The 20,844-nt window shown below is 47.9% G+C and overlaps 1 protein-coding gene across 1 annotated transcript in view; it reads left to right on the forward strand.

The window, feature by feature from the left end:
- The first annotated feature begins 8,701 nt into the window (after nt 1-8,701).
- PTH2R (parathyroid hormone 2 receptor) overlaps nt 8,702-20,844 on the forward strand; it is a 103,086-nt gene continuing 90,943 nt past the window's right edge. Inside the window, exons 1-3 of the mRNA XM_039912544.1 lie at nt 8,702-8,742; nt 8,852-8,977; nt 9,187-9,361. Of these exons, the coding sequence (XP_039768478.1) occupies nt 8,702-8,742; nt 8,852-8,977; nt 9,187-9,361 (342 nt within the window). The remainder of the gene's footprint in view (nt 8,743-8,851; nt 8,978-9,186; nt 9,362-20,844) is intronic.

The following is a 20,844-nucleotide window of genomic DNA, read 5'->3' on the forward strand; positions in this document are numbered from 1 at the left end:
GAGGGACGGCATTCCAGGACAGCGGGAGGACGTGGGCCAGGGGTCGATGGCAGAATAAGCGTGAATGGGGGATGGTGAGGTGGCAGAAGAGCGGAGCATACAGGGTGGGCAGTAGAAAGAGAGATGGGAGGAGAGGTAGAAGGGGCAAGGTGATGGAGAGCCTTAAAGTCTAGAGTGAGAAGTTTTTGTTTCATGTGGAGGTTGATAGGCAACCACTGGAGATGTTTAAGAAGGGGAGTGACATTCCCAGAGCGTTTCTGCAGGAAGATGAGTCAGGCAGCAGAATGAAGAATAGAGTGGAGCGGGGAGAGACAGGAGGAAGGGAGATCAGAGAGAAGGCTGACACAATAATCCAGCCAGGATATTATGAGAGCCTGTAGCAGTAAGATAGCCATTTGGGTGGAGAGGAAAGAGCAGATCTTGGCAATATTATAAAGGTGAGACCAGCAGGTCTTGGTGATGGATTGGATGTGTGGGGTGAATGAGAGAGGTGAGTCAAGGATGACACCAAGGTTGTGGGCTTGAGAGATGGGAAGGATGGTCATACCATCCACAGTGATAGGGAAGTCAGGAAGATGACAGGGCTTGGGAGGGAAGATAAGGAGCTCAGTTTTGGACATGTTGAGTTTTAGATGGCGGGCAGACATCCAGGTAGAGACGTCCTGGAAGCAGGAGGAAATACGAGCCTGAAGGGAAGGGGAGAGGACAGGGGCAGAGATGTAGAACTGTGTGTCATCTGCACAGAGATGATAGTTGAAGCCATGAGAGTGAATGAGTTCACCAAGGGAGTGAGTGTATATGGAGAACAGAAGAAGGCCAAGAACTGACCCTTGAGAAACTCCTACAGTTAGAGGATGGGAGGAGGAGGAGCCCACGAAGGAGATTGAGAATGAATGGCCAGAAAGATAAGAGAAGAATCGGGAGAGGACAGAGTCCGTGAAGCCAAGGTGAGATAAGGTGTGGAGGAGAAGGGGATGGTCTACAGTGTCAAAGCAGTTGAGAGGTCAAGGAGGATTAGGATAGAGTAGGAGCCATTGGATTAGGCAAGAAGGAGGTCATGGGTGTCCTTTGAGAGAGCAGTCTCAGTAGAGTGGAGGGTACGGAAACCAGATTGGAGAGGGTCCAGGAGAGAATTGGAGTTAAGGAATTCTAGGCAGCGAGTGTAGATGACTCGTTCTAGGAGCTTGGAAAGGAAGGGTAGAAGGGAGATAGGGCGATAACTGGAAGGGGAAGTGGGGTCAAGAGAGGGTTTTTTTTGGATGGGGGAGACATGGACATGTTTGAAGGCAGAGGGGAAGAAGCCATTGGAGAGTGAGCGGTTAAAGATAGAAGTTAAGGAGGGGAGGAGGGAAGGGGCGATGGTTTTTATAAGGTGAGCTGGAATGGGGTCCAAAGCACAGGTGGAGGGGATGGCACTTGCAAGGAGGGAGGAGATCTCCTCTGAGGATACTGCAGGGAAAGATGAGAAAGTAAGGGAGAGGGTTGGGGGTGGGGCGGAGGCAGAAGGGGGAGGGGTGACTTTGGGGAGCTCAGACCTGATTGTGTTAATTTTCGTGATGAAATAGGTGGCCAGATCATTGGGGGTGAGGGATGGGGGAGGGAGAGGAACAGGGGGTCTGAGGAGAGAATTAAAGGTCCAGAACAATTGGTGGGGGTGACGGGCATGGGTGTCAATGTGGGAAGAAAAGTAGTTTTGCCTGGCGGAGGAGAGGGCAGAGTTAAGGCAAGAAAGGATAAATTTAAAGTGGATAAGCTTGGCTTGGTGCTTGGACCTTCGCCAGCAGCTCTCAGCAGCTCGAGTATAAGAGAGTAGGAGGCAGAGAGAGGGAGAGATCCAGGGCTGTGGGTTAGTGGAGCGAGAGTGGAGGAGGGAAAGGGGGGCAAGTGAGTTGAGATGAGTAAAGTGGGTGGAGGTGAGAGCAGTAACCTGATCGTCGAGAGTGGGAAGAGAGGACGTGGGGCAAGGTGGGGAGAGACGCTTTTGGAGAGATGGATGGGATCAAGAGAGAGGAGGTCTCTGTGGGGGAGTAGTATAGATTTGCAGCCGGAAAGAGTGTGAGAGAGGAGGCAGGTGAGAAGTTTATGGTCTGAGAGAGGGATTTCAGAGTTGGTGAGGGAGGAGATAGTGCAGCGGTAGGAGATGACGAGATCGAGGGTGTGACCAAGTCGGTGAGTGGACGAGGTGTGGTGGAGCAAGAGGTAGGCAGAGTCGAGGAGCGATAGCAGGCAGACGGCAGAGGAGTCACTGGGTACATCCATGTGAATGTTGAAGTCTCCGAGGATGAGTGGGCAGAGAGAAGGAGAGAAGGAAGGTGAGAAAGGGGTCAAGGTGGTTGAAGAAGTTGGTAGTGGGACCAGAAGAGCGGTAGATGATGGCTACAAGTATCTGGAGGGGGTGGTAGAGGCGAATGATATGGGCTTCAAAGGAGGGGAAGGTGGGGGGGAGGGATAGTGCGGAAGCGGCATCGGGGTGAGAGAAGGAAGTCTACGCCTCCTTCCTTTCCGGTGAGTCTGGGGGAGTGGGAGAAGGAGAGGCCTCCGCTGGAGAGAGCAGGGGCGGAGACCATGTCTTTGGGAGTGATCCTGGTCTCCGTAAGGGCGAGGAGGAGGAGAGAGAGGGAAAGGAAAAGGTCAAGGATGAAAGGTAGTTTACTTGTAATGGAGCGGGGATTCCAGAGGCCACGCTTGAAAGTAGCTGTGGGTGCAGGGGGGCGGGGGCGGGGAGAGTGGAGGGTTTGGATGGGAACGAGGTGGCGGGGTCCTGGACGGGGAGAGGGGGAAGAGGGGTGGCGGTGGGACAGGAGGAATGGGATGGGGCGTGGGAGGGGAAGAGGGAAGGGGGGAGGGTGGGAGGAGGGGGTTTGGTGGGGAGGACCGTAGGGGGAGGGGGAAAAGGGGTGGCGCTGGTAAAGTGGAGTACTAGGTCGGGGGAGAAGAGCGGGGGAGGAGGCAGAGGAGAGAGCGGGAAAGAGCTGGGCGAGAGAGGGGAAGGGGAAGGAGAGGATTGGGAGGGGCAGGTGTTGGGGGGGGGTGGAAGGACATGGTGAGGCCAGAGTGGTAGGTGGCAGCACTGAGAACAACCAACGATAACATGTGAAAGCGGTAATATAGAAACATGATACAATAAAATATTATTAATAAGGGTCTGGTGTTTACTTGACTAAGGGTCGACCTGATCTACATCAAAGTCAAAAGGCAAGGAGAGTCCTGGGGCTCATGGTCCAAATGTCTCTGAGGCGGCGGAGGAAGCCCTGAGGATGTCCGATGTGGGTTGTGGGCGTAGGTGGCGGCTAAGGTAAGGTAACACAGTGAGAACAAGGACATTGTTGCCCGGGGATGGGGGGGAGGGGCGCAGAAGGATCAATCACCTCACGGGGGAGGAGGGAGTGAGGGCTTGTACTAGGCAATTGACCATTGTGTCTCCATTCTATCTCCTTCCAATATTGTACTAGACATCCTGTCTCCATTTAATATCCTTCCTGTGGTAGATCAATCAGTTAAATTTGGGTAACAATGTGTCAATTACATTACCTTATAGGACCACTCCTAAGAACTGGAGTGTGGAGTACGGGCAACGCAAGGGGATTAGGTGCGATTTTGGGTGCACACTGGAAGAGATGCGGTCGAGTGGAACGCGGAAATGCTTGCAAATAAAGTTACCAGGTTCGGGACGGCTCGTGGCTGTTCGTCATTCGTACCCCGTGGGGTGAACGGGCGGCAGCCACTTTCTGCCCTTTCCTGCTGTCTCGGCTCGCTCTCTTGAGTCTCTTCATTTCTACACCAAGGACACGAAACCCTCTCATGCGATTGCGAGATCAGAGTCGTTTCTCTGACAAAAATCCGTAACAGTTTTGGCGACCACGAAGGGACCTTATGCTCTGGATTGGACAGACCAGGTCGAGAATCTCCGGGAACCAGGTGCCCAAGCGCGCTCAAGGTAAAACTGTAAGTATGCCCGCTTTTAGGGTCCGGACACCCCTTCCTTGAGATCTCTGAAGCCTAATTTGGAGCGTCCGCGGGTTGAGCAGGTAAGCGGGTAGGATTCTCTCAGTGTCTTACAGAGAGGGGACTCTGTGCGGTTTCTGCACAGAGGGGACTTCTCCGGATTTGGAGAAGGGGATCACCCTAGGAGACGTCCTAGGGGACTCTGGGAGATGTCCCAGAGGATCTTTCCTGGTTGAAGGAAAGGGGCTTCCCGGTACAGTGAAAGCTGGGGTCTCATCAATTTAGGGACGGCTTCTGTATTCAAAACTTCTCCAGTCCTGGGATCAAGGTCATCTTCCGTTAATAAAAAAAAAGAAAAAGTAATGACGAAAAAAGCAAATGAGATGGTGCCATGACTCTTGGACAGATTTAACTGATCAGCAGGGTCTCAATTTTTGGCCAGTAGAGGGTACTTTTGATCCTACAGCCCTGCAGACTACACGTGAAATTCTGATCTACTTAAGACCCGACGAGAAGTGTTAATTGGTATTTTTAGGCAAAATTGTCAGAGGGATTGCCTGCGCCCATGAAAAACCAAGATAAAAAACCCCTTACTAAAATTAATGCGAATGCGCCAGAGAAGACAGATGCTGAGTGTCCCTTGATAGACCTAAGTTTTGGTCAGTCCTTGGCTGTCCCGATAAAACCCTCGGGCTGCCCAGCCCACGGACCTTCCTTATATCCACCTCTGCCGGTCTCCTCTCCCCCGCTACTGCCAGTTTATGGCTCCCTTTCCACCCTCCTGGCAGATACCACCCTTCTAGCCCCTGTGTAAACTTCAGGCCGTGCCTAAATGTGAGGAGGAGGTAATCACGCTAGCGATTGGGAATCTCCTTGGTAAACCGGACCTGCTGAGCCCAAGGAGCCAAGGCTCCCTGATGGTAGTTGCTGAACTCCCCATGGAAACTGATGACCCCGTTTTGCTTAATTTGCCACCAAGCCTTTGGAGCTCTGGCCCATCAGACGTGGGTTTCCTCTGGGGAACTGAACCGGTTAAGACCAATCCCCTGCTCCATAAGTTTCCCCCCTGTGTCCGGCAATATCCTATGTCACCTGAGGGCCGTGCAGGGTTGGACCCAATTATCTCTGAGTTCTTGGAAAACAAAATCCTCATTGAATGCATTTCTCCCTGCAATAGTCCAGTGTTGCCAGTGCGTAAGCCAGGGAACCCCCTGACTTACCATTTTGTACAGGACCTGTGGGTCATTAATGCTTATGTCATGCCTATTCATGCGGTGCTCATTCATGATTGTGTTTTATGGGCCGGATCTCTCCCTTCCTCGTGTAGTGGTCAGGCGGCTGAGCTTGAGGCTTCGATTCAGGCCTTTCACCTGGCTAAAGGATTGTGCGCTAATATTTACACAGATTCCACGCATGGCTTTGGCATTTGCCATGTAACCGGTCCCTTGTGGCAGAGTCGAGGTTTCTTGACCTATGGAGGAAAGCCCGTAGCGAATGGTGAGCGAGTAGTCCACTTTTTAGCTGCCATCAGACTTCCCACTGCTCTCGCTGTTATCCATGTTAGAGCGCACACCCAGGGAAAGAACTCTATCTGGGAAACCATAAAGCTGACCAAGCCTCTCGCTGGGCTGCATGACACGTGCCCGACCCTCCTCTGGAGGCTCTCAACACCGTGGTCACCGTGCCTCACTCCGGTTTTCTGATTACGGAGAAGGAGTGATCCGAATGGCCTACTAAATACGAGGCTGTTGAGCGTAATGAGTTTTTCTAGGTTGCCGAATCACCAGCATACCTGCTATGGAGCCAGTGCTCTGGCTGCCAGTTTTATGTCACTGGTTTGCTCCTGGTATCCGTCCTGTAGCCAAGTGAGTGACGATGTCCTGTTCCATCTGCCAGAGCTTTAATGCCAACCGACCTTGGGCCCTTCCCCAGGGTGGCCAAGCCTGGGTTTACCACCCCTTTGAGGGGCTCCAGATTGATTTCATTACCCTTCCTAGGGCTGAAGGGTACCATTATGTTCCGATTATCATCGACCACCTTACAGGTTGATTAGAAGCCTTCCCCAGCCCGGCACACAACTGCTGCATTTATTGCTAAGGTGTTGTTATGGGAGGTTATTCCGTGTTTTGGCCCCCTTCCATCATTGATTTAGATCACGGTTCTGAATCCAATTTGGCCGAGGCCTATCGCTGTCTAGGTATTGAGAGGATCCTGCACTCTCCCTACCATCCCCAGAGCTCAGGAAAAGTTGAGAGGACTAATGGGGAATTGAAAACTATGTTAGGGAAATTGTGTATGGAGACACATTTAAAGTGACCTCAGTTCCTCCCCATTGTGCTGTTGTGTTTGCGTTCCCATCCTCGAGGGGACTTGAAGGTCTCCCCATATGAGTTACTGTTTGTTCACTGCGGGGGAGTTCCAGATCAGTCTATTACTCTCATAGGAGGTGATGAAACCCTGGCAAAGTACTTAGTCTCCCTCCAGCTGGAATTGAACATCCTCCAGGAGGCACCATCAGCTGCCAAGCGGTACCCTTAGACAGTCAAGCCAGCGGTCATGGATGGTTCTCCAGGCGAGAGACCTGTGGACGGTGGAACTGACCCAACAGAGAATCAAGAAACCCACACTCCAATTCCTGCTGTACATCTCAGACAGTCCTCGGCTGGATGGACTATCTCGTGAGACTCAGGAGGCCTCGGCCACCATTATTGAAATGATCTGTGATCCTGCGTTGGTTAGCATACCTAGGATCAAAGGGGGCTGGACTGGATTGTACTGGACGATTTACCATCCTGTCTCTGTTCTGTCTCCTTCCCATATTGTATTAGACAATTGACCATCGTGTCTCTGTTCTATCTCCTTCCAAGATTGTACCAGACATCCTGTCTCCATTTAATCTCCTTCCTGTGGTAGATCAATCAGTTAAGTTTGGGTAGCAATGTGTCAGTTACATTACCTTACAGGAACAACTCCTAAGAACTAGTTCTGAATGGAGGGTGGAGTATGGGCAATGCAAGAGGATTGGGTGGGATTTTGGGTGCGCGCTGGAAGAGTTGCGGTCGAGTGGAATGCGGAAATGCTTGTAAATAAAAGTACCAGGTTCGGGATGGCTCGTGGCTGTCACTGGTACCCTGTGGGGTGAATGGGCGGCAGCCACTTTCTGCCCTTTCCTGCTGTCTTGGCTCGCTCTCTTGAGTCTGTTCATTTCTTCCCCAAGGTCACAAAACCCTCTCATGTGATTGCGAGATCAGAGTGGTTTCTCTGACAAAAATCCGTAACATTCCTATTAATAAGAATAATAATGTTGATATTTGTTAAGTACTTACTACGTGCCGAGCCCTGTTGTAAGCGCTGGGGTAGGTACAGGGTAATCAGGTTATCCCACGTGAGGCTCACAGTCTTAATCCTCATTTTACAGATGGGATAATTGAGGCACAGAGATGTTAAGTGACTTGCCCAAGGTCATATAGCTGACAAGTAGCGGAGCTGGGATTAGAATCCATGACCTCTGACTTCTAAACCCATGCTCTTTCCACTGAGCCACTGCTGCTTCTCTGGATAATAATAACAATAATAATAATAAAAATAATGTTGGTATTTGTTAAGCGCTTCCTATGTGCAGAGCACTGTTCTAATCGCTGGGGTAGATACAGGGTAATCAGGTTGTCCCACATGAGGCTCACAGTTAATCCCCATTTTACAGATGAGGTAACTGTGGCACAGAGAAGTTAAGTGACTTGTCCATAGTCACACAGCTGACAAGTGGCAGTTCCGGGCCTCTGGTGGACGGGGCTGAGGGGATGACAATGCTCCCCTTTGGTCAGTCATGCACCCACGGGCAGTGGGTGACCCTTCCGATGGGATCCTAGGCCTCTGGGGTGAGGGGAGCGGTCCTGGGGGCTCAGCACCCCTTCCCCTGGAGTGAGTTGTTACTGATTTTTATCAGAGAAACAACTCTGATCTCACAATCGCATGAGAGGATTTTGTGACCTTGGTGTATAAATGAACAGACTGAAGAGAGTGAGCCGAGAGAGAAGGAAAGGGTGGAAAGTGGCTGCCGCCCATTCACCCCACGGGGTACCAGTGACAAACAGCCACGAGCCATCCTGAACCTGGTACCTTTATTTGCAAGCATTTCCAGGTTCCACTCGACCGCATCTCTTCCAGCGCACACCCAAAATCCCACCTAATCCCCTTGCATTGCCCGTACTCCACCCTCCATTCAGAACCAGTTCTTAGGAGTGGTCTGTATAAGGTAATGTAATTGACACATTGCTACCCAAACTTAACTGATTGATCTACCACAGGAAGGAGATTAAATGGAGACAGGATGTCTAGTACAATATTGGAAGGAGATAGAATGGAGACAGGATGGTCAATTGCCTAGTACAATATGGGAAGGAGACAGAACAGAGATAGTATGGTAAATCGTCCAGTACAGTACAGTAGATCGCGGTGGTGGTGGAGACGGGGGTGGCGGAGACAGTTTCTGGCCTGTGACTTGCAGAGTGGGCTCTGGGGTGGTCAGCGACCTTCCTCTCTGGCATGGTCAGAGGTGTGTTGCATGTAAAATTATCCCTGTTCGTTGCCCTGCATGGTCAATGAGACACATCCATGATTCGGACGGTCTCCCAATTTTATTCTGCAGAATGGTCAAACACCACACCTCGGGAGGTGATCAGTGTAAGACCTCAAAGACACTTTTTAAGTTACATTTATACCCAAGCAATAGCCCTCCCCTCAACCCCTCCCCTACATGCACATTTCAATCACTGACATAGGCATCTTGATTCTCAGGTATGGTTACCTTTAAGTGCCAGGTCTTGTTGACACACAAGTGGTCAGCAGTAAAATTCAGCCACTACAAAGGATTCTCTAAACCAGTGGGAACCTTTTCAACTTTTAGTATTAACATTTTAAAAGTCCTCTTCCATGTTCCTCAAAAAGGGGTTACTTCAGCTAAGGGCTGTGTCCACCAAATGGCGAGTGCCTTGGCTCAGGTATGGCAGTTCCATTACATAGCTTTCCACAGGTGTGTGGGGGGGTCTGGAGGGCTCAGTCTCCCTTCTCTCCCGGGCAATCCTAGGACCCCCGCGGTATGGGGAGGGGAAGGGGTGGCGGGGACCCTCCCCTTGGCTCAGTTTTCTGGTCTGTGGCTTGCAGAATGGTAGGCCCTCCTCTCTGGAGATATTTTAGGCCCCCGGTTGAGGGGGGTCTCAGCGTCTCTTCCTTCCATTGCAGTCCTAGACCCACCCTCAGGCAGAAAGGGAGAGCGGATATGGGATTCAGCAACCTTTCCCCTCAGAGTGGCCCTGGAGGAGTTGCTCCCCCTCAGGCCTCTGGTGCTATTGCTGCTGTCTCACAGCCCTGCGCCCACCGCCGCCATCTTGGGGCAAAACTGTCCCACAGCGAGCAGGTGGTAGAGCTGGAATTAGAACCTCGCTCCCCTGACTCCCCGACCTGTGCTTTTCCCACTAGGCCACCCACCCACGCTGCATCCATCCCAATAATAATGGTGGTATTTGTTAAATGCTTCTCATGTGCCGGACACTATACTAAGCGCAGGGGTTGACAAAGGTAATTGGGTTGGACTCAGTCCTTGTTCCATATAGGGCTCACAATCTCAATCCCCATTTTACAGATGAGGGAATTGAGGCCCAGAGAAACAAAGTGACTTGCCTAAGGTCACAAAGCAGACACGTGGGAGAGCTGGGATTAGAACCCATATCCTTCTGACTTGACTTTTGCAGCTCAAGAGACCCCCATCATCCTCCCTGTCCCAGAAGCCCACAGCCCTGGTCACCATCAATTTTTGGCTCTCATTCAACTGTTACATCCAGCCAATCCTCGGCCAAATCCTGCCTATCTTTACCGCTCATCATCTCCCAACTCACCCCCCCATCAGCACACACACACACACGCACTCCCCTCCCCTCTTACCGTCCTACCTGGTCCTAGCTCTGGTCTCACCTTGGTACCCGCCCAATCGCCCCTTCCCCTTCCCACCAGCGCCGACTCTCTCCTGAGGGTTGTCACTGAAGGAGAAGGGAGAAGACTCTTTGAACCCCTGGGAAGGTGGCCTGTACTCCTCTGCTGGTAGGTTGTCCAGGGGTTGTCCAGGAGGATGGCAAAGGCCATGGTGGTATGATACAGGACCCGGTAGGCCCTTTTCATGTCTGGAGCAGGTTGGGCAGCCCCTTCAGAGTGGGCAGGATAAGGGGCATGAGCAGGGGGCTGGGCAGGGGGAGACGGGGTGTGGGTCCTGACAAGTTTCACGGCTTTGGCACTGCCAGAAGAGGAGAGGAAATGGAGGAAGCGGGTCACTAGGTGGGTAGCACTGCATTCTTTCTGTCACCTGGCTGAGTGTCAAGACAAGGCCAGGGCAAGGGTCTCATGGGGGTTTTGCTCCCAAGACTCTGATTCAATAAACCTTAATAAAAGCAGATCTCCTCTAAGAAATCTTTCCCGACTAACTTCTCACTACCCCCACTCTATTCGTCCTCCCTTCCTCCATCAACTAAAAACTTAAGCACTTTGATACCCCACCCTCACTGTAGTTCTATACTGATCTTTATACTTATTTGTAATTTGATTTCAATATGTGTCTCCCCATGTAGTCTATGCTGCTTGAGAGCAGGGATCATGTCTATCAACTTTATTGTATTGTACTCTCCCAAGTGCTTAGTTCAGTGCTCTGCACACAATAAGTACTCGATAAACATGATTATGTCTCTGTAGCCTCAGTTTCCCCATCTGTAAAATGGGAATAAGATACCTTGACTTCCTCCCTCTCAAACTGTGAGCCCCAAGTGTGATGGGATTGAGTCTGATCTGATTTCATTGCATGTATCCCAATGCTTTAGTTCAATGCTTAACATTCATTCATTCATTCATTCATTCATTCGTATTTATTGAGTGCTTACTATGTGCAGACCACTGTACTAAGTGCTTGAAATGTACAATTCGGCAACAGATAGAGACAATCCCTGCCCAATGACGGGCTCACAGTCTAATCAGGGGAGACAAACAGCAGAGCAAAACAGAACAAAACAAAAACAAGACAACATTATCACGATAAATAGAATCAAGGGGATGTACACCTCATTGACAAAATAAATATGGTAATAAAAAATATATACAAATGAGTACAGTGCTGAGAGGGAGGAGCAGAGGGAAAGAGGGCTTAGCTGAGGGGAGGTGAAGCGGGGAAGGGGGAGGAGCAGAGGGAAAAGGGGATAGCTTAGTCTGGGAAGGCCTCTTAGCATTTACTAAGTGCTTAACAAATGCCACAATTATTAGTATTACTAATGAAGAAGAAGCAGGACAATCCAAGCAGATTCAGACCTGAAAATCCAGTCATAGTACACATCAGAACTTTCTGGAAAATTATCTTTTTAACTCTACCCTCTCTTTGTTCTTAAATACCTTTTTTTAATAGTCATGAAAAGGATTGTCACCTTTAAACAAGGAGTATATTCCTGCATTTAAGGTTTTAGGCCAAACTTGACCCTGACAAACCAAAAGGTGAGTAATAATACATTTGGGCCCTATCAAGACTGCGTCTCAGAACAGGTATGACTGTGCTCTGACTAAAACAGCTGAGGACCCCATTGCAATTCTACCTCTGGCTTTCCACTGAGAGATATTATTATTTTTATTGTACTTATTAAACGCTTACTATGTGCTGGGGTGCATACAAGTTAGTCAGGTTGGACACAGTCCCTGTCCCACATGTGACTCACACTTTTAATCCCCACTTTACAGATGAGGTAACTGAGGGCCAGAGGAGTTAAATGACTTGCTCAAGGTCACATAGCAGACAAGTGGGGGAGGTGGGATTAGAACCTAGGTCCATTTGACTCCCAGGCCCGGGCTTAATCTACTGCTGCTTCTCAGATATTAATGTATACACATAAGTAACAGTTCCCACGTCATCTTACTTTCTCTGTTGATTCTGACTTTTTCATTACATCCCCTGCTTCTGCCATTAGTAAAACTAGCATTATCCAAGTTATGAAAGTTTTTTAAATGGAGTAGGCCCCTTGGCCATTTAAGTCCTCTGGTTGTTGATGTTATTGTCCAAGATTAGATGAATTAAAGAAGCCATCACCTTCTTTTAACTAAGGAAAACTGAAAATTTTATTTTAAATAGGAAAAAATCTGAGCATATTTGAATTACAGCTGAATATTGTTTTAAATGAGGGTCAGAAAAAGTACAAATTCCTATTGTTAAACATATTTCCCTTTCATTTTCCAACTTACTTGCTGTTTAATGGGAATCAATTTACACATTTCTAGTTTTACTCATCAGAGTGCCTGCCCCCTTATAGAGATTCTGCGGTGTGTAGACAACCAGGTTATGACTAGTTTCAAGGAAATAGGAAACATGGGAAACTTCCTTTTTTTAAAAAAAAGTCAAACTTCAATAATATGAAGTGAGGTAAGAATTAAGGATGATGCTTTGGTCACCGAGTTTAGAGGCAGATTTTCCCATTCTACATGGCCAATAATTTATTAGTTGGATATCTACCTCTTTCTTCCACTTCCAGATTAACAGATTCCAGAAATCTCATTTAGATTTCTAACCAATGGTAACGTTACCATCGGAGGTGTTCCATTCCTTTTTCATCATCCCCTAACTGCTCTGAGAAACTTGATTTTTAATTTTTGTAAATGAGATAGAGATCGATTAGGCTGTCATTAAGATAAGCAGCAGATTATAAGGATATGTACGTAAGTACTGAGGGACTGAAGGTGGAGTATCAAAATAAATAAGGGTTCCAGACCAACTGCAGAGGACATACAGAATGGAGGGCAAATAGGGTGGGGAAATGAGAGGTTAGTCAGGGGACTTTTCGTAGAAGATGGGATTTTAGTAGGGGTGGTCTGTCAGGGATGAAGGGGGAGGGAGTTCTAGGTTGGTAGGGAGGATTCATTCATTCAATAGTATTTATTGAGCACTTTCTATGTGCAGAGCACTGTACTAAGTGCTAGGAATTTACAATTCAGCAACAGATAGAGACAATCCCTGCCCAATGACGGGTTCACAGTCTAATCAGGGGAGACAGACAGACAAAAACAAGTAAACATTATCACGATAAATAGAATCAAGGGGATGTATACCTCATTAACAAAATAAATAGGGTAATAAAAATATATACAAATGAGCACAGTGCTGAGGGGAGGGGAAGGGAGAGAGGGAGAAGCAGAGGGAAATGGGGGAAAGGGGGCTTAGCTGAGGGAGGTGAAGAGGGGGCAGAGAGGCAGCAGAGGAAAAAGGGGAAGCTCAGTCTGGGAAGGCCTGTTGGAGGAGGTGAGCTCTCAGGGCTTTGAAGAGGGGAAGAGAGTTAGTTTGGCGGAGGTGAGGAGGGAGGGCATTCCAGGTCAGTGGGAGGATGTGGGCTAAGGGTTGACGACCGGATAGTCATGAATGGGGGACGGTGAGGAGGTGAGCGACAGAGGAGCTGAGTGTGCGGGGTGGGCAGTAGAAAGAGAGAAGGGAGGAGAGGTAGGAGGAGCCAAGGTGATGGAGAGTCTTGAAGCCTAGAGTGAGAAGTTTTTGTTTCGTGCGGAGGTTGGTAGGCAGCCACTGGAGTTTTTTAAGGAGGGGAGTAATATGCCCAGAGCGTTTCTGCAGGAAGAGGATACTGGCAGCGGAGTGAAGAATAGACTGGAGCAGGGAGAGACAGGAGGAAGGGAGATCAGAGAGAAGGCTGACACAATAATCCAGCCAGGATATTATGAGAGCCTGTACCAGTAAAATAGCCATTTGGGTGGAAAGGAAATGGCAGATCTTGGCAATATTTTAAGGTGAGACCGGCAGGCCTTGGTGACGGATTGGATGTGTGGGATGAGAGAGCTGAGTCAAGGATGACACCAAGGTTGTGGGCTTGAGAGACGGGAAGGATGGTCGTACCATCCACAGTGACAGGGAAGTCAGGAAGACGACAGGGCTTGGGAGGGAAGATAAGGAGCTCAGTTTTGGCCATGTTGAGTTTTAGGTGGCAGGCAAACATTCGGGTGGAGACCTCCTGGAGGCAGGAGGAGATACAAGCCTGAAGGGAGGTGGAGAGAACAGGGGAGGCGATGTAGATTTGTGTGTCATCTGCATAGAGATGATAGTTGAAGCCATGAGAACGAATGAGTTCACCAAGGAAGTGAGTGAAGATGGAGAACAGAAGAGGGCCAAGAACTGATCCTTGAGGAACCCCTACAGTTAGAGGGGAGGAGGAGGAGGAGCCTGTGAAGGAGACCGAGAATGAACGGTCAGAAAGATAAGAGGAGAACCAGGACACGACAGAGTCTGTGAAGCCAAGGTGAGATAAGGTGTGGAGGAGAAGGGGATGATCTACAGTGTCAAAGGCAGCTGAGAGGTCGAGGAGGATTAGGATAGAGTAGGAGCCATAGGATTTAGCAAGAAGGAGGTCATGGGTGACCTTTGGGAGAGCAGTCTCAGTAGAGTGGAGGGGACGGAAGCCAGATTGGAAGGGCTCCAGGGGGGAATTGGAGTTAAGGAATTCTAGGCAGCGAGTGTAGACAACTCGCTCTAGGAGTTTGGGAAGGAAGGGTAGAAGGGAGATAGGGCGATAACTGGAAGGGGAAGTGGGGTCGAGAGAGGGTTTTTTTAGGATGGGGGAGACATGGGCATGTTTGAAGGCAGAGGGGAAGAAGCCATTGGAGAGTGAGCGGTTAAAGATAGAAGTTAAGGAGGGGAGGAGGGAAGGGGTGATGGTTTTTATAAGGTGAGTGGGATGTGAGCTAGGGGTCAGAGGTGAAAGAGACAAGATTGAGGTACAATAAGGTTGCCATTAGAGGAGCGAATTGTGCAGGCTGCGTTATAGTGGCAGATAAGCGACATTAGGTAGGAAGGGGAGAGTTGATTGAGTAACCTAAAGCCAAGGCTAGAGATTTTCTGTTTAATGGATGAGCCATCCACTGGAGGTTGTTGAGGAGTGGGGAGATGTGCACAGAATGATTTTTTTGAAAAAATAATCTGGGTAGAAGAGTGAAGGGGGGAGACACTAGAGGCAGAAAAGCCAGAGAAGAGGTTGATGAGGTAGTCCAGGCAGGATGTGATAAAATAATCTCTGTAAATCCTTTGAAATAATATTAATTGTGATAGTGTTTACTATGTGCCAGGCACTGTACTAAGTGCTAGGGTGGATAGCAAGTTGAGTTGGACAGGGTCCCTATCCCACATGGGGCTCACAGTCTCAATTTCCATTTTACAGATGAGGCAACTGAGGCAGAGAGAAGTTAAGTGACTTGCCCAAAGTCCCACAGCAGACACGTGGTGGAGCAGGCATTAGAACCCATGACCTTCCGATTTCCAGGCCTGTGCTTTATCCACTAGACCATGAAAATTTAATTTGTAGTTAGACCATTTCCTACTAGTTTTTACGGAGAGAAGAAGAGGAATGATTCTCTAGAGATGTATGGACTGAGTGACCAGAGACAGAGAAATAGAGGAAGGGGCAATTCCATGAAACGTGAAGAAAAAATTTGCTACAGATTAACTGTCGAGTTAAAAGACAAAGAGGAGTCAAAGATGGCACTAAGGCTGAGAACTACTTGGACAGGAAGGATGCTGCTGTTGATTGTGTATGGTAAGGAGAAAGTTAGGAAATAAAGAGTTTAGGAGGGAAGATGAGAATTGCAGTTTTAGATATCATCAGCCTAGGGTGTCGGCAGGATATCCATGTAGAGATGTCTCGGAGGCAGGAGAAAATGTGAGATTTTTGGCTGGTTGGGACTGGTAAGGTAGATCTGAGAGTCAACCTCAGAGAAAAGTGGGATGTGTGATATATGAACTCTGGGAGATAATTACTTGACATCTAGACGAGCAGACCAAAAAAACACCCATTCTGTCATTCAGGCAATGCAGGGGTTTGTCTAGTTAAATTCTTAAAATAATTTTCCTCTATGCATGTGACTTCACTTTATTTCGGTGACTTTAGGCTGCTAAGTGACAGCTAGTATTCATTCATTCAAAGCAAGGCAACAGAGTAGTGCAATCCCTGCCAATGAGGAGCGTACAGTCTACAGTCTTATCCCCTCATAACTGGACAGAATGCGCTAAGCATTTGGCTAGAAAAAACTTCTGGATGGACTGTTACAGGAATGTGGGATGCCAGGAAACAATTGCTTGTCAATCCTGATGACTGTAGAGAATCTAAAACGACCTCCGTGGAGTTGAGAGAATGGAGAATGGCATCCCCTGGTTTCAGTAGGATTATGAACCAGACCTGTTAGGGATGCATCCATAGGGAAAATGATTTTCTTAGAGGATTCTGTGAATGGGTGACCCTTTGATCAGTTCTCCCGAGGGTCCCCTTAGGTGGCTGAGGAGATTTCATGAGTCACCTTGACCTTATAAAGCAGAGAGCTAGTTGTGAGGGTCCCTTCTGAAGGTAAGCCAGTGAAGGACATCGGTTGTGACCTCCATGAAATATACAAGTAGGCATGCATTTGTTGAGACATAGTTCTTTGTTTTGAAGCTAGGAATGAACTGTACATTCCAAGCGCTTAGTACATTGCTCTGCACATAGTAAGTGCTCAATAAATACTATTAAATGAATGAACTGAATGAATGAATGACGGGGCATTCGGAATCCTTTTACTGGGCAGAATCATCCTCTTCTGGGTGCTCCAGGTGTCTATTATGATATCCAAAGATTTAGGAGAAACTAGTCTGGACATCAGTAGGTTCAGCAGAGAAACAGTATGGTCTAGTGGAAGGAGCATGAACCTGGGACATTACCATCATCCTCCCTAATTATAATAATAATAATTACGGTTATATTTGTCAAGCACTTATTATGCGCCAAGCACTGTACTAATCACTGGGGTAGATACAAACTAATCGAGTTGAACACAGTCCCTGTCTCACACAGGGCTCATAGTCTCAATCTCCATTTAGAGAGAAGGTAATTGAGGACCAGAGAAGTGAAGTGACTTGCCCAAGGTCACATAGCACACAAGTGGCAGAGCTGGGATTAGCTCTCTGGGACTAGCCTTTTGGCTTCCAGGCCCTTGCTCTACCCACTATGCCATGCTCTCTGTCTCACAAGCCCCTAACCTTGACTTATCCTTGACTCATCTCTCTCCTACAACCCACATATTCAATCTGTCACCAAATCCCATCAGTTCTACCTTCACCACATCACAAGCATCCGCCCTTTCCTTTCCATTCGAACTGCTACCCCACTGATCCTAATACATATCCTGTCTTGGCTTGACTACTGCATCAGCCTTGTCGCTCACCTCCTTCTTTCTTGTTTTTCCCTACTCCATTTTATACTTCACTCTGATGCCCAGATGATTTTTCTAAAAAAAAAATTAGTCCATATTCCCCACATCTCAAGAACCTCCTGTGGTTGCCCATCCACCATCGCATCAAACAGAAACTCCTTTGTATTGGCTTTAAAGTAGTCGATCACCTTGCTCCCTCCTACCTTACCTCACTGATTTCCTAATTCATTCCAGCAAGTTCACTTCACTTCTCTAACACAGCTACAGCTGTACTCACTGGACCTCTCAACTTCATCTATCTCACTGTCGGCTCCTTGCCCTTGTCCTACTTCTGGCCTGGACCTCCCCCTCCCTTAATATCCGACAGACGATCACTTTCCCTACCTTCGAGGACATCTCTACTTGGTGTCCAGCTGACACCTCAAGCTTAACATGCCCAGACAGAACTCATTATTTCCCACCCAAACCCTGTCTTCCCCCAATTTTCATGTCACTGTAGACAGCACCACCATACTTCCTGTGTCACAGCCCCTCAAACTTGGTGTTATCTTTGACTCATCTTCCTCATTCAACCCACATAATCAATCTGTCGCTAAATCCTGTCAGTTCAACAGGGTTCACAACATCACTAAAATCCTCCCTTTCCTCTCCATCCAAACTACAACCCCACTGATTGAAGTATTTATGCTCTCCCGCCGCAATCACTGTATCGGCGTCCTTTCTGACCTTCCTGCCTCCTAGCTCTCCCCACTCCAGCCCATACTTCACTCTGTTGTCTGGATCATTTTTCTACAGAAACATTTGGTCCATGTTTCCCCACTCCTCAAGAATCACTAGTGGTTGCCCAACCAGCTCTGCATCAAAAAGAAACTCCTTACCATCGGTCACCTTGGCCTCTCCTACCATACCTCACCTTTCTCCTACTACAACTCAGCTGGCACATTTTGCTCTTGTCGTGTATCCTACTTACTTTACCTTGATCTTGTCTATCTCGTTGACGACCTCTTGCCCACATCCTGCCTCTGGCCCGGAATGACCTCCTTCATATCCAACAATTACCCTCCACATCTTTAAAGCCTTATTGAAGCCACATCTCCTCCAAGAGGCCTTTTTCGATTAAACCCTCATTCCCTCTTCTCCCACTCCCTTCTGCATTGCCCTAGCATTTGGATTTGCTCCCTCTATCCACCCCTCCCTCAGTGTCCCAGCATTTATGTATATATTCACAATATATTTATATTATTGTCTGTTCCCCCGCTCTAGACTCTAAGCTCTTTGTGGCCAGGGAATATGTCTACCAACTCTGTTATATTGCTATATTTTACTCTCCCAAGTGCTTAGTACAGTGCTCTGCACACAGTAAATGCTCAGTAAAACTGACTAATTGATTCAAAACCTTATTAAAATCCCATCTCCTCCAAGAAGCCTTTCTTGGCTAGGCCCTCACTTCCCCCTCTCCTTTCTGGGTACTCTTGCACTTGAATCTGTACCCTTCATTTACCCTTTGCTCAGCCCCACAACATTTATGTACATATCTGTAAGTTAATTTAATGTCTGTCTCCCCTTCAAGACACTGTGGGCAGGGAGTGTATCTACCAACTGTGCCGTGTTATGCTATCCCAAGCACTTACTAGAGTAATCTGAACACAGTAAGTGCTCAATAAATATTATTAATTGATTGAATGAATAAGAATCAGAGAATAAAGATGATCCAGGAAGCAGGATGTTGTATTATTGTCTTAAGACTGGGAGCCCCATGTGGAACAGGGACTGTGTCCAACCCGATTTGCTTGTATCCCACTGAGTGCTTAGTGGAGTGCCTGGCACATAGTAAGGGCTTAACAAACACCACAATTATTGTTAGTAGTAGTAGTAGTAGTAGTAGTATAAAGACTGAAGAGGGGAAAGGCTGGAGGCAATAATCCAGCAGGGAGGTACCCCAATCTCATCTATCTCACCTCCGACCTCTCATCCACAGCCTGCCTCTGGCCTGGAATGCCTTTGCTTTTCATGTCTGACAATTACTTGCCCCACCTTCAAAGACTTACTGAAGGTACATCTTCTCCAAGAGAAGCAGCATGGCTCAGTGGAAAGAGCATGGGCTTTGGAGTCAGAGGTCATGAGTTTGAATCCCAACTCTGCCACTTGTCAGCTGTGTGACTGTGGGCAAGTCACTTAACTTCTCTGTGCTTCAGTTACCTCATCTGTGAAATGGGGATTAAGACTGTGAGCCCCACGTGGGACAACCTGATTCCCCTGTGTCTATCCCAGCACTTAGAACAGTGCTCTGCACATAGTAAGCGCTTAACAAATACCAACATTATTAAGAGGCCTTCCCTGACTAAGTCCACATTTCCTCCTTTCCCACTCTCTTCTGCTTTGCCCTGACTTGCTGTCTTTATTCACCACCCCCGCCCCAGCTCCACAGCACTTATGTACATATCGGTTTTATTTATATTAATGTCTATCTTCCCCCGCTAAGACTGTAAGCTCATTATGGGGAGGGAATGTGTCTGTTATATTGTACCCTTCCAAGCTCTTAGTACAGTAAGTGCTCAATAAATATGACTGATTGATTGCTCCACACACAGTAACCACTCAATAAATACAATTGAATTAGATGAGAGAGATGAGTCAAGGACAACACCAACGTTATGGGCTGTATTCTCTACAGTGGTGGGAAAGACAAGGAGAGGACAAGGTTTGGATGGGAGGATCAGGAGTTCTGTTTTGGACGTTTAGGTTTGAGGTGCAGAGATGTCCTGAAGACTGGAGGAAATGCAAAGTTACAGAGAAGGAGATTATGTAAAGATGGTAAGCAGTCTCAGTCGAAGCCATGGGAGCCCATGGGAGAGAAAGAATTTTCCGAGGGCGTAGGTGACAATGGAGAATAGAAGGTAACCCAGAACTGAGCCTTGAGCTACTCCCACAGTTAGAGGATGGGAGGCAGAAGAGGAATCTGAAAAAGAGACTGAGAATCAATCAATCAACGGTATTTATTGAGCAGTTACTATGTGCAGAGCAGTATACTAAGCACTTGGTAGAGTACAATACAACAGAGTCAGACACGTTCCCTGCACCCAATGAGCTTACAGTCTAGAGAAGGAGTCAGACATTTATATAAATACTTCGATGCATACGATTCAAAGATATGCACCTAAGTGGTATGGGGTTGAGGGTGGGGCGAATAGCAAATAGCAAATAGCTAGAAATAGCAAATTCATTCATTCATTCAATCGTATTTATTGAGTGTGCAGAGTACTGTACTAAGCGCTTGGAATGCACAACAGATATAGACAATCCCTGCCCAACAACGGGCTCACAATCTAAAAGGGGGAGAGAGCAAAAACAAAACAAGTAGTCAGGCGACAGAGATCCAGGTGCAGCCAGGAGGAAAGAGTGCTGTTCAACTTCTATGAAGCTTTTATTGCCCAACTCCCGAAATGTGTGATATTCATCAAGAAGACGATTGCCATGCAGATGCTGTCCGTAAATCGTAAGGCTAGCAGCTAAATTATTTGCAATCAAATCCAAATTTGAGCTGAATTTTGACCCAAATCGGGTAGCGATTCGAACTTCCCAACTCTTGGCCCTGGCAACCCTGTCTTCTTGGGAGACGGTGAAGACCCTGCTTCAGGAGGAAACGTC

Source organism: Ornithorhynchus anatinus, chromosome 7, assembly GCF_004115215.2.
Source record: "Ornithorhynchus anatinus isolate Pmale09 chromosome 7, mOrnAna1.pri.v4, whole genome shotgun sequence".
Lineage (NCBI taxonomy): Eukaryota > Metazoa > Chordata > Mammalia > Monotremata > Ornithorhynchidae > Ornithorhynchus > Ornithorhynchus anatinus.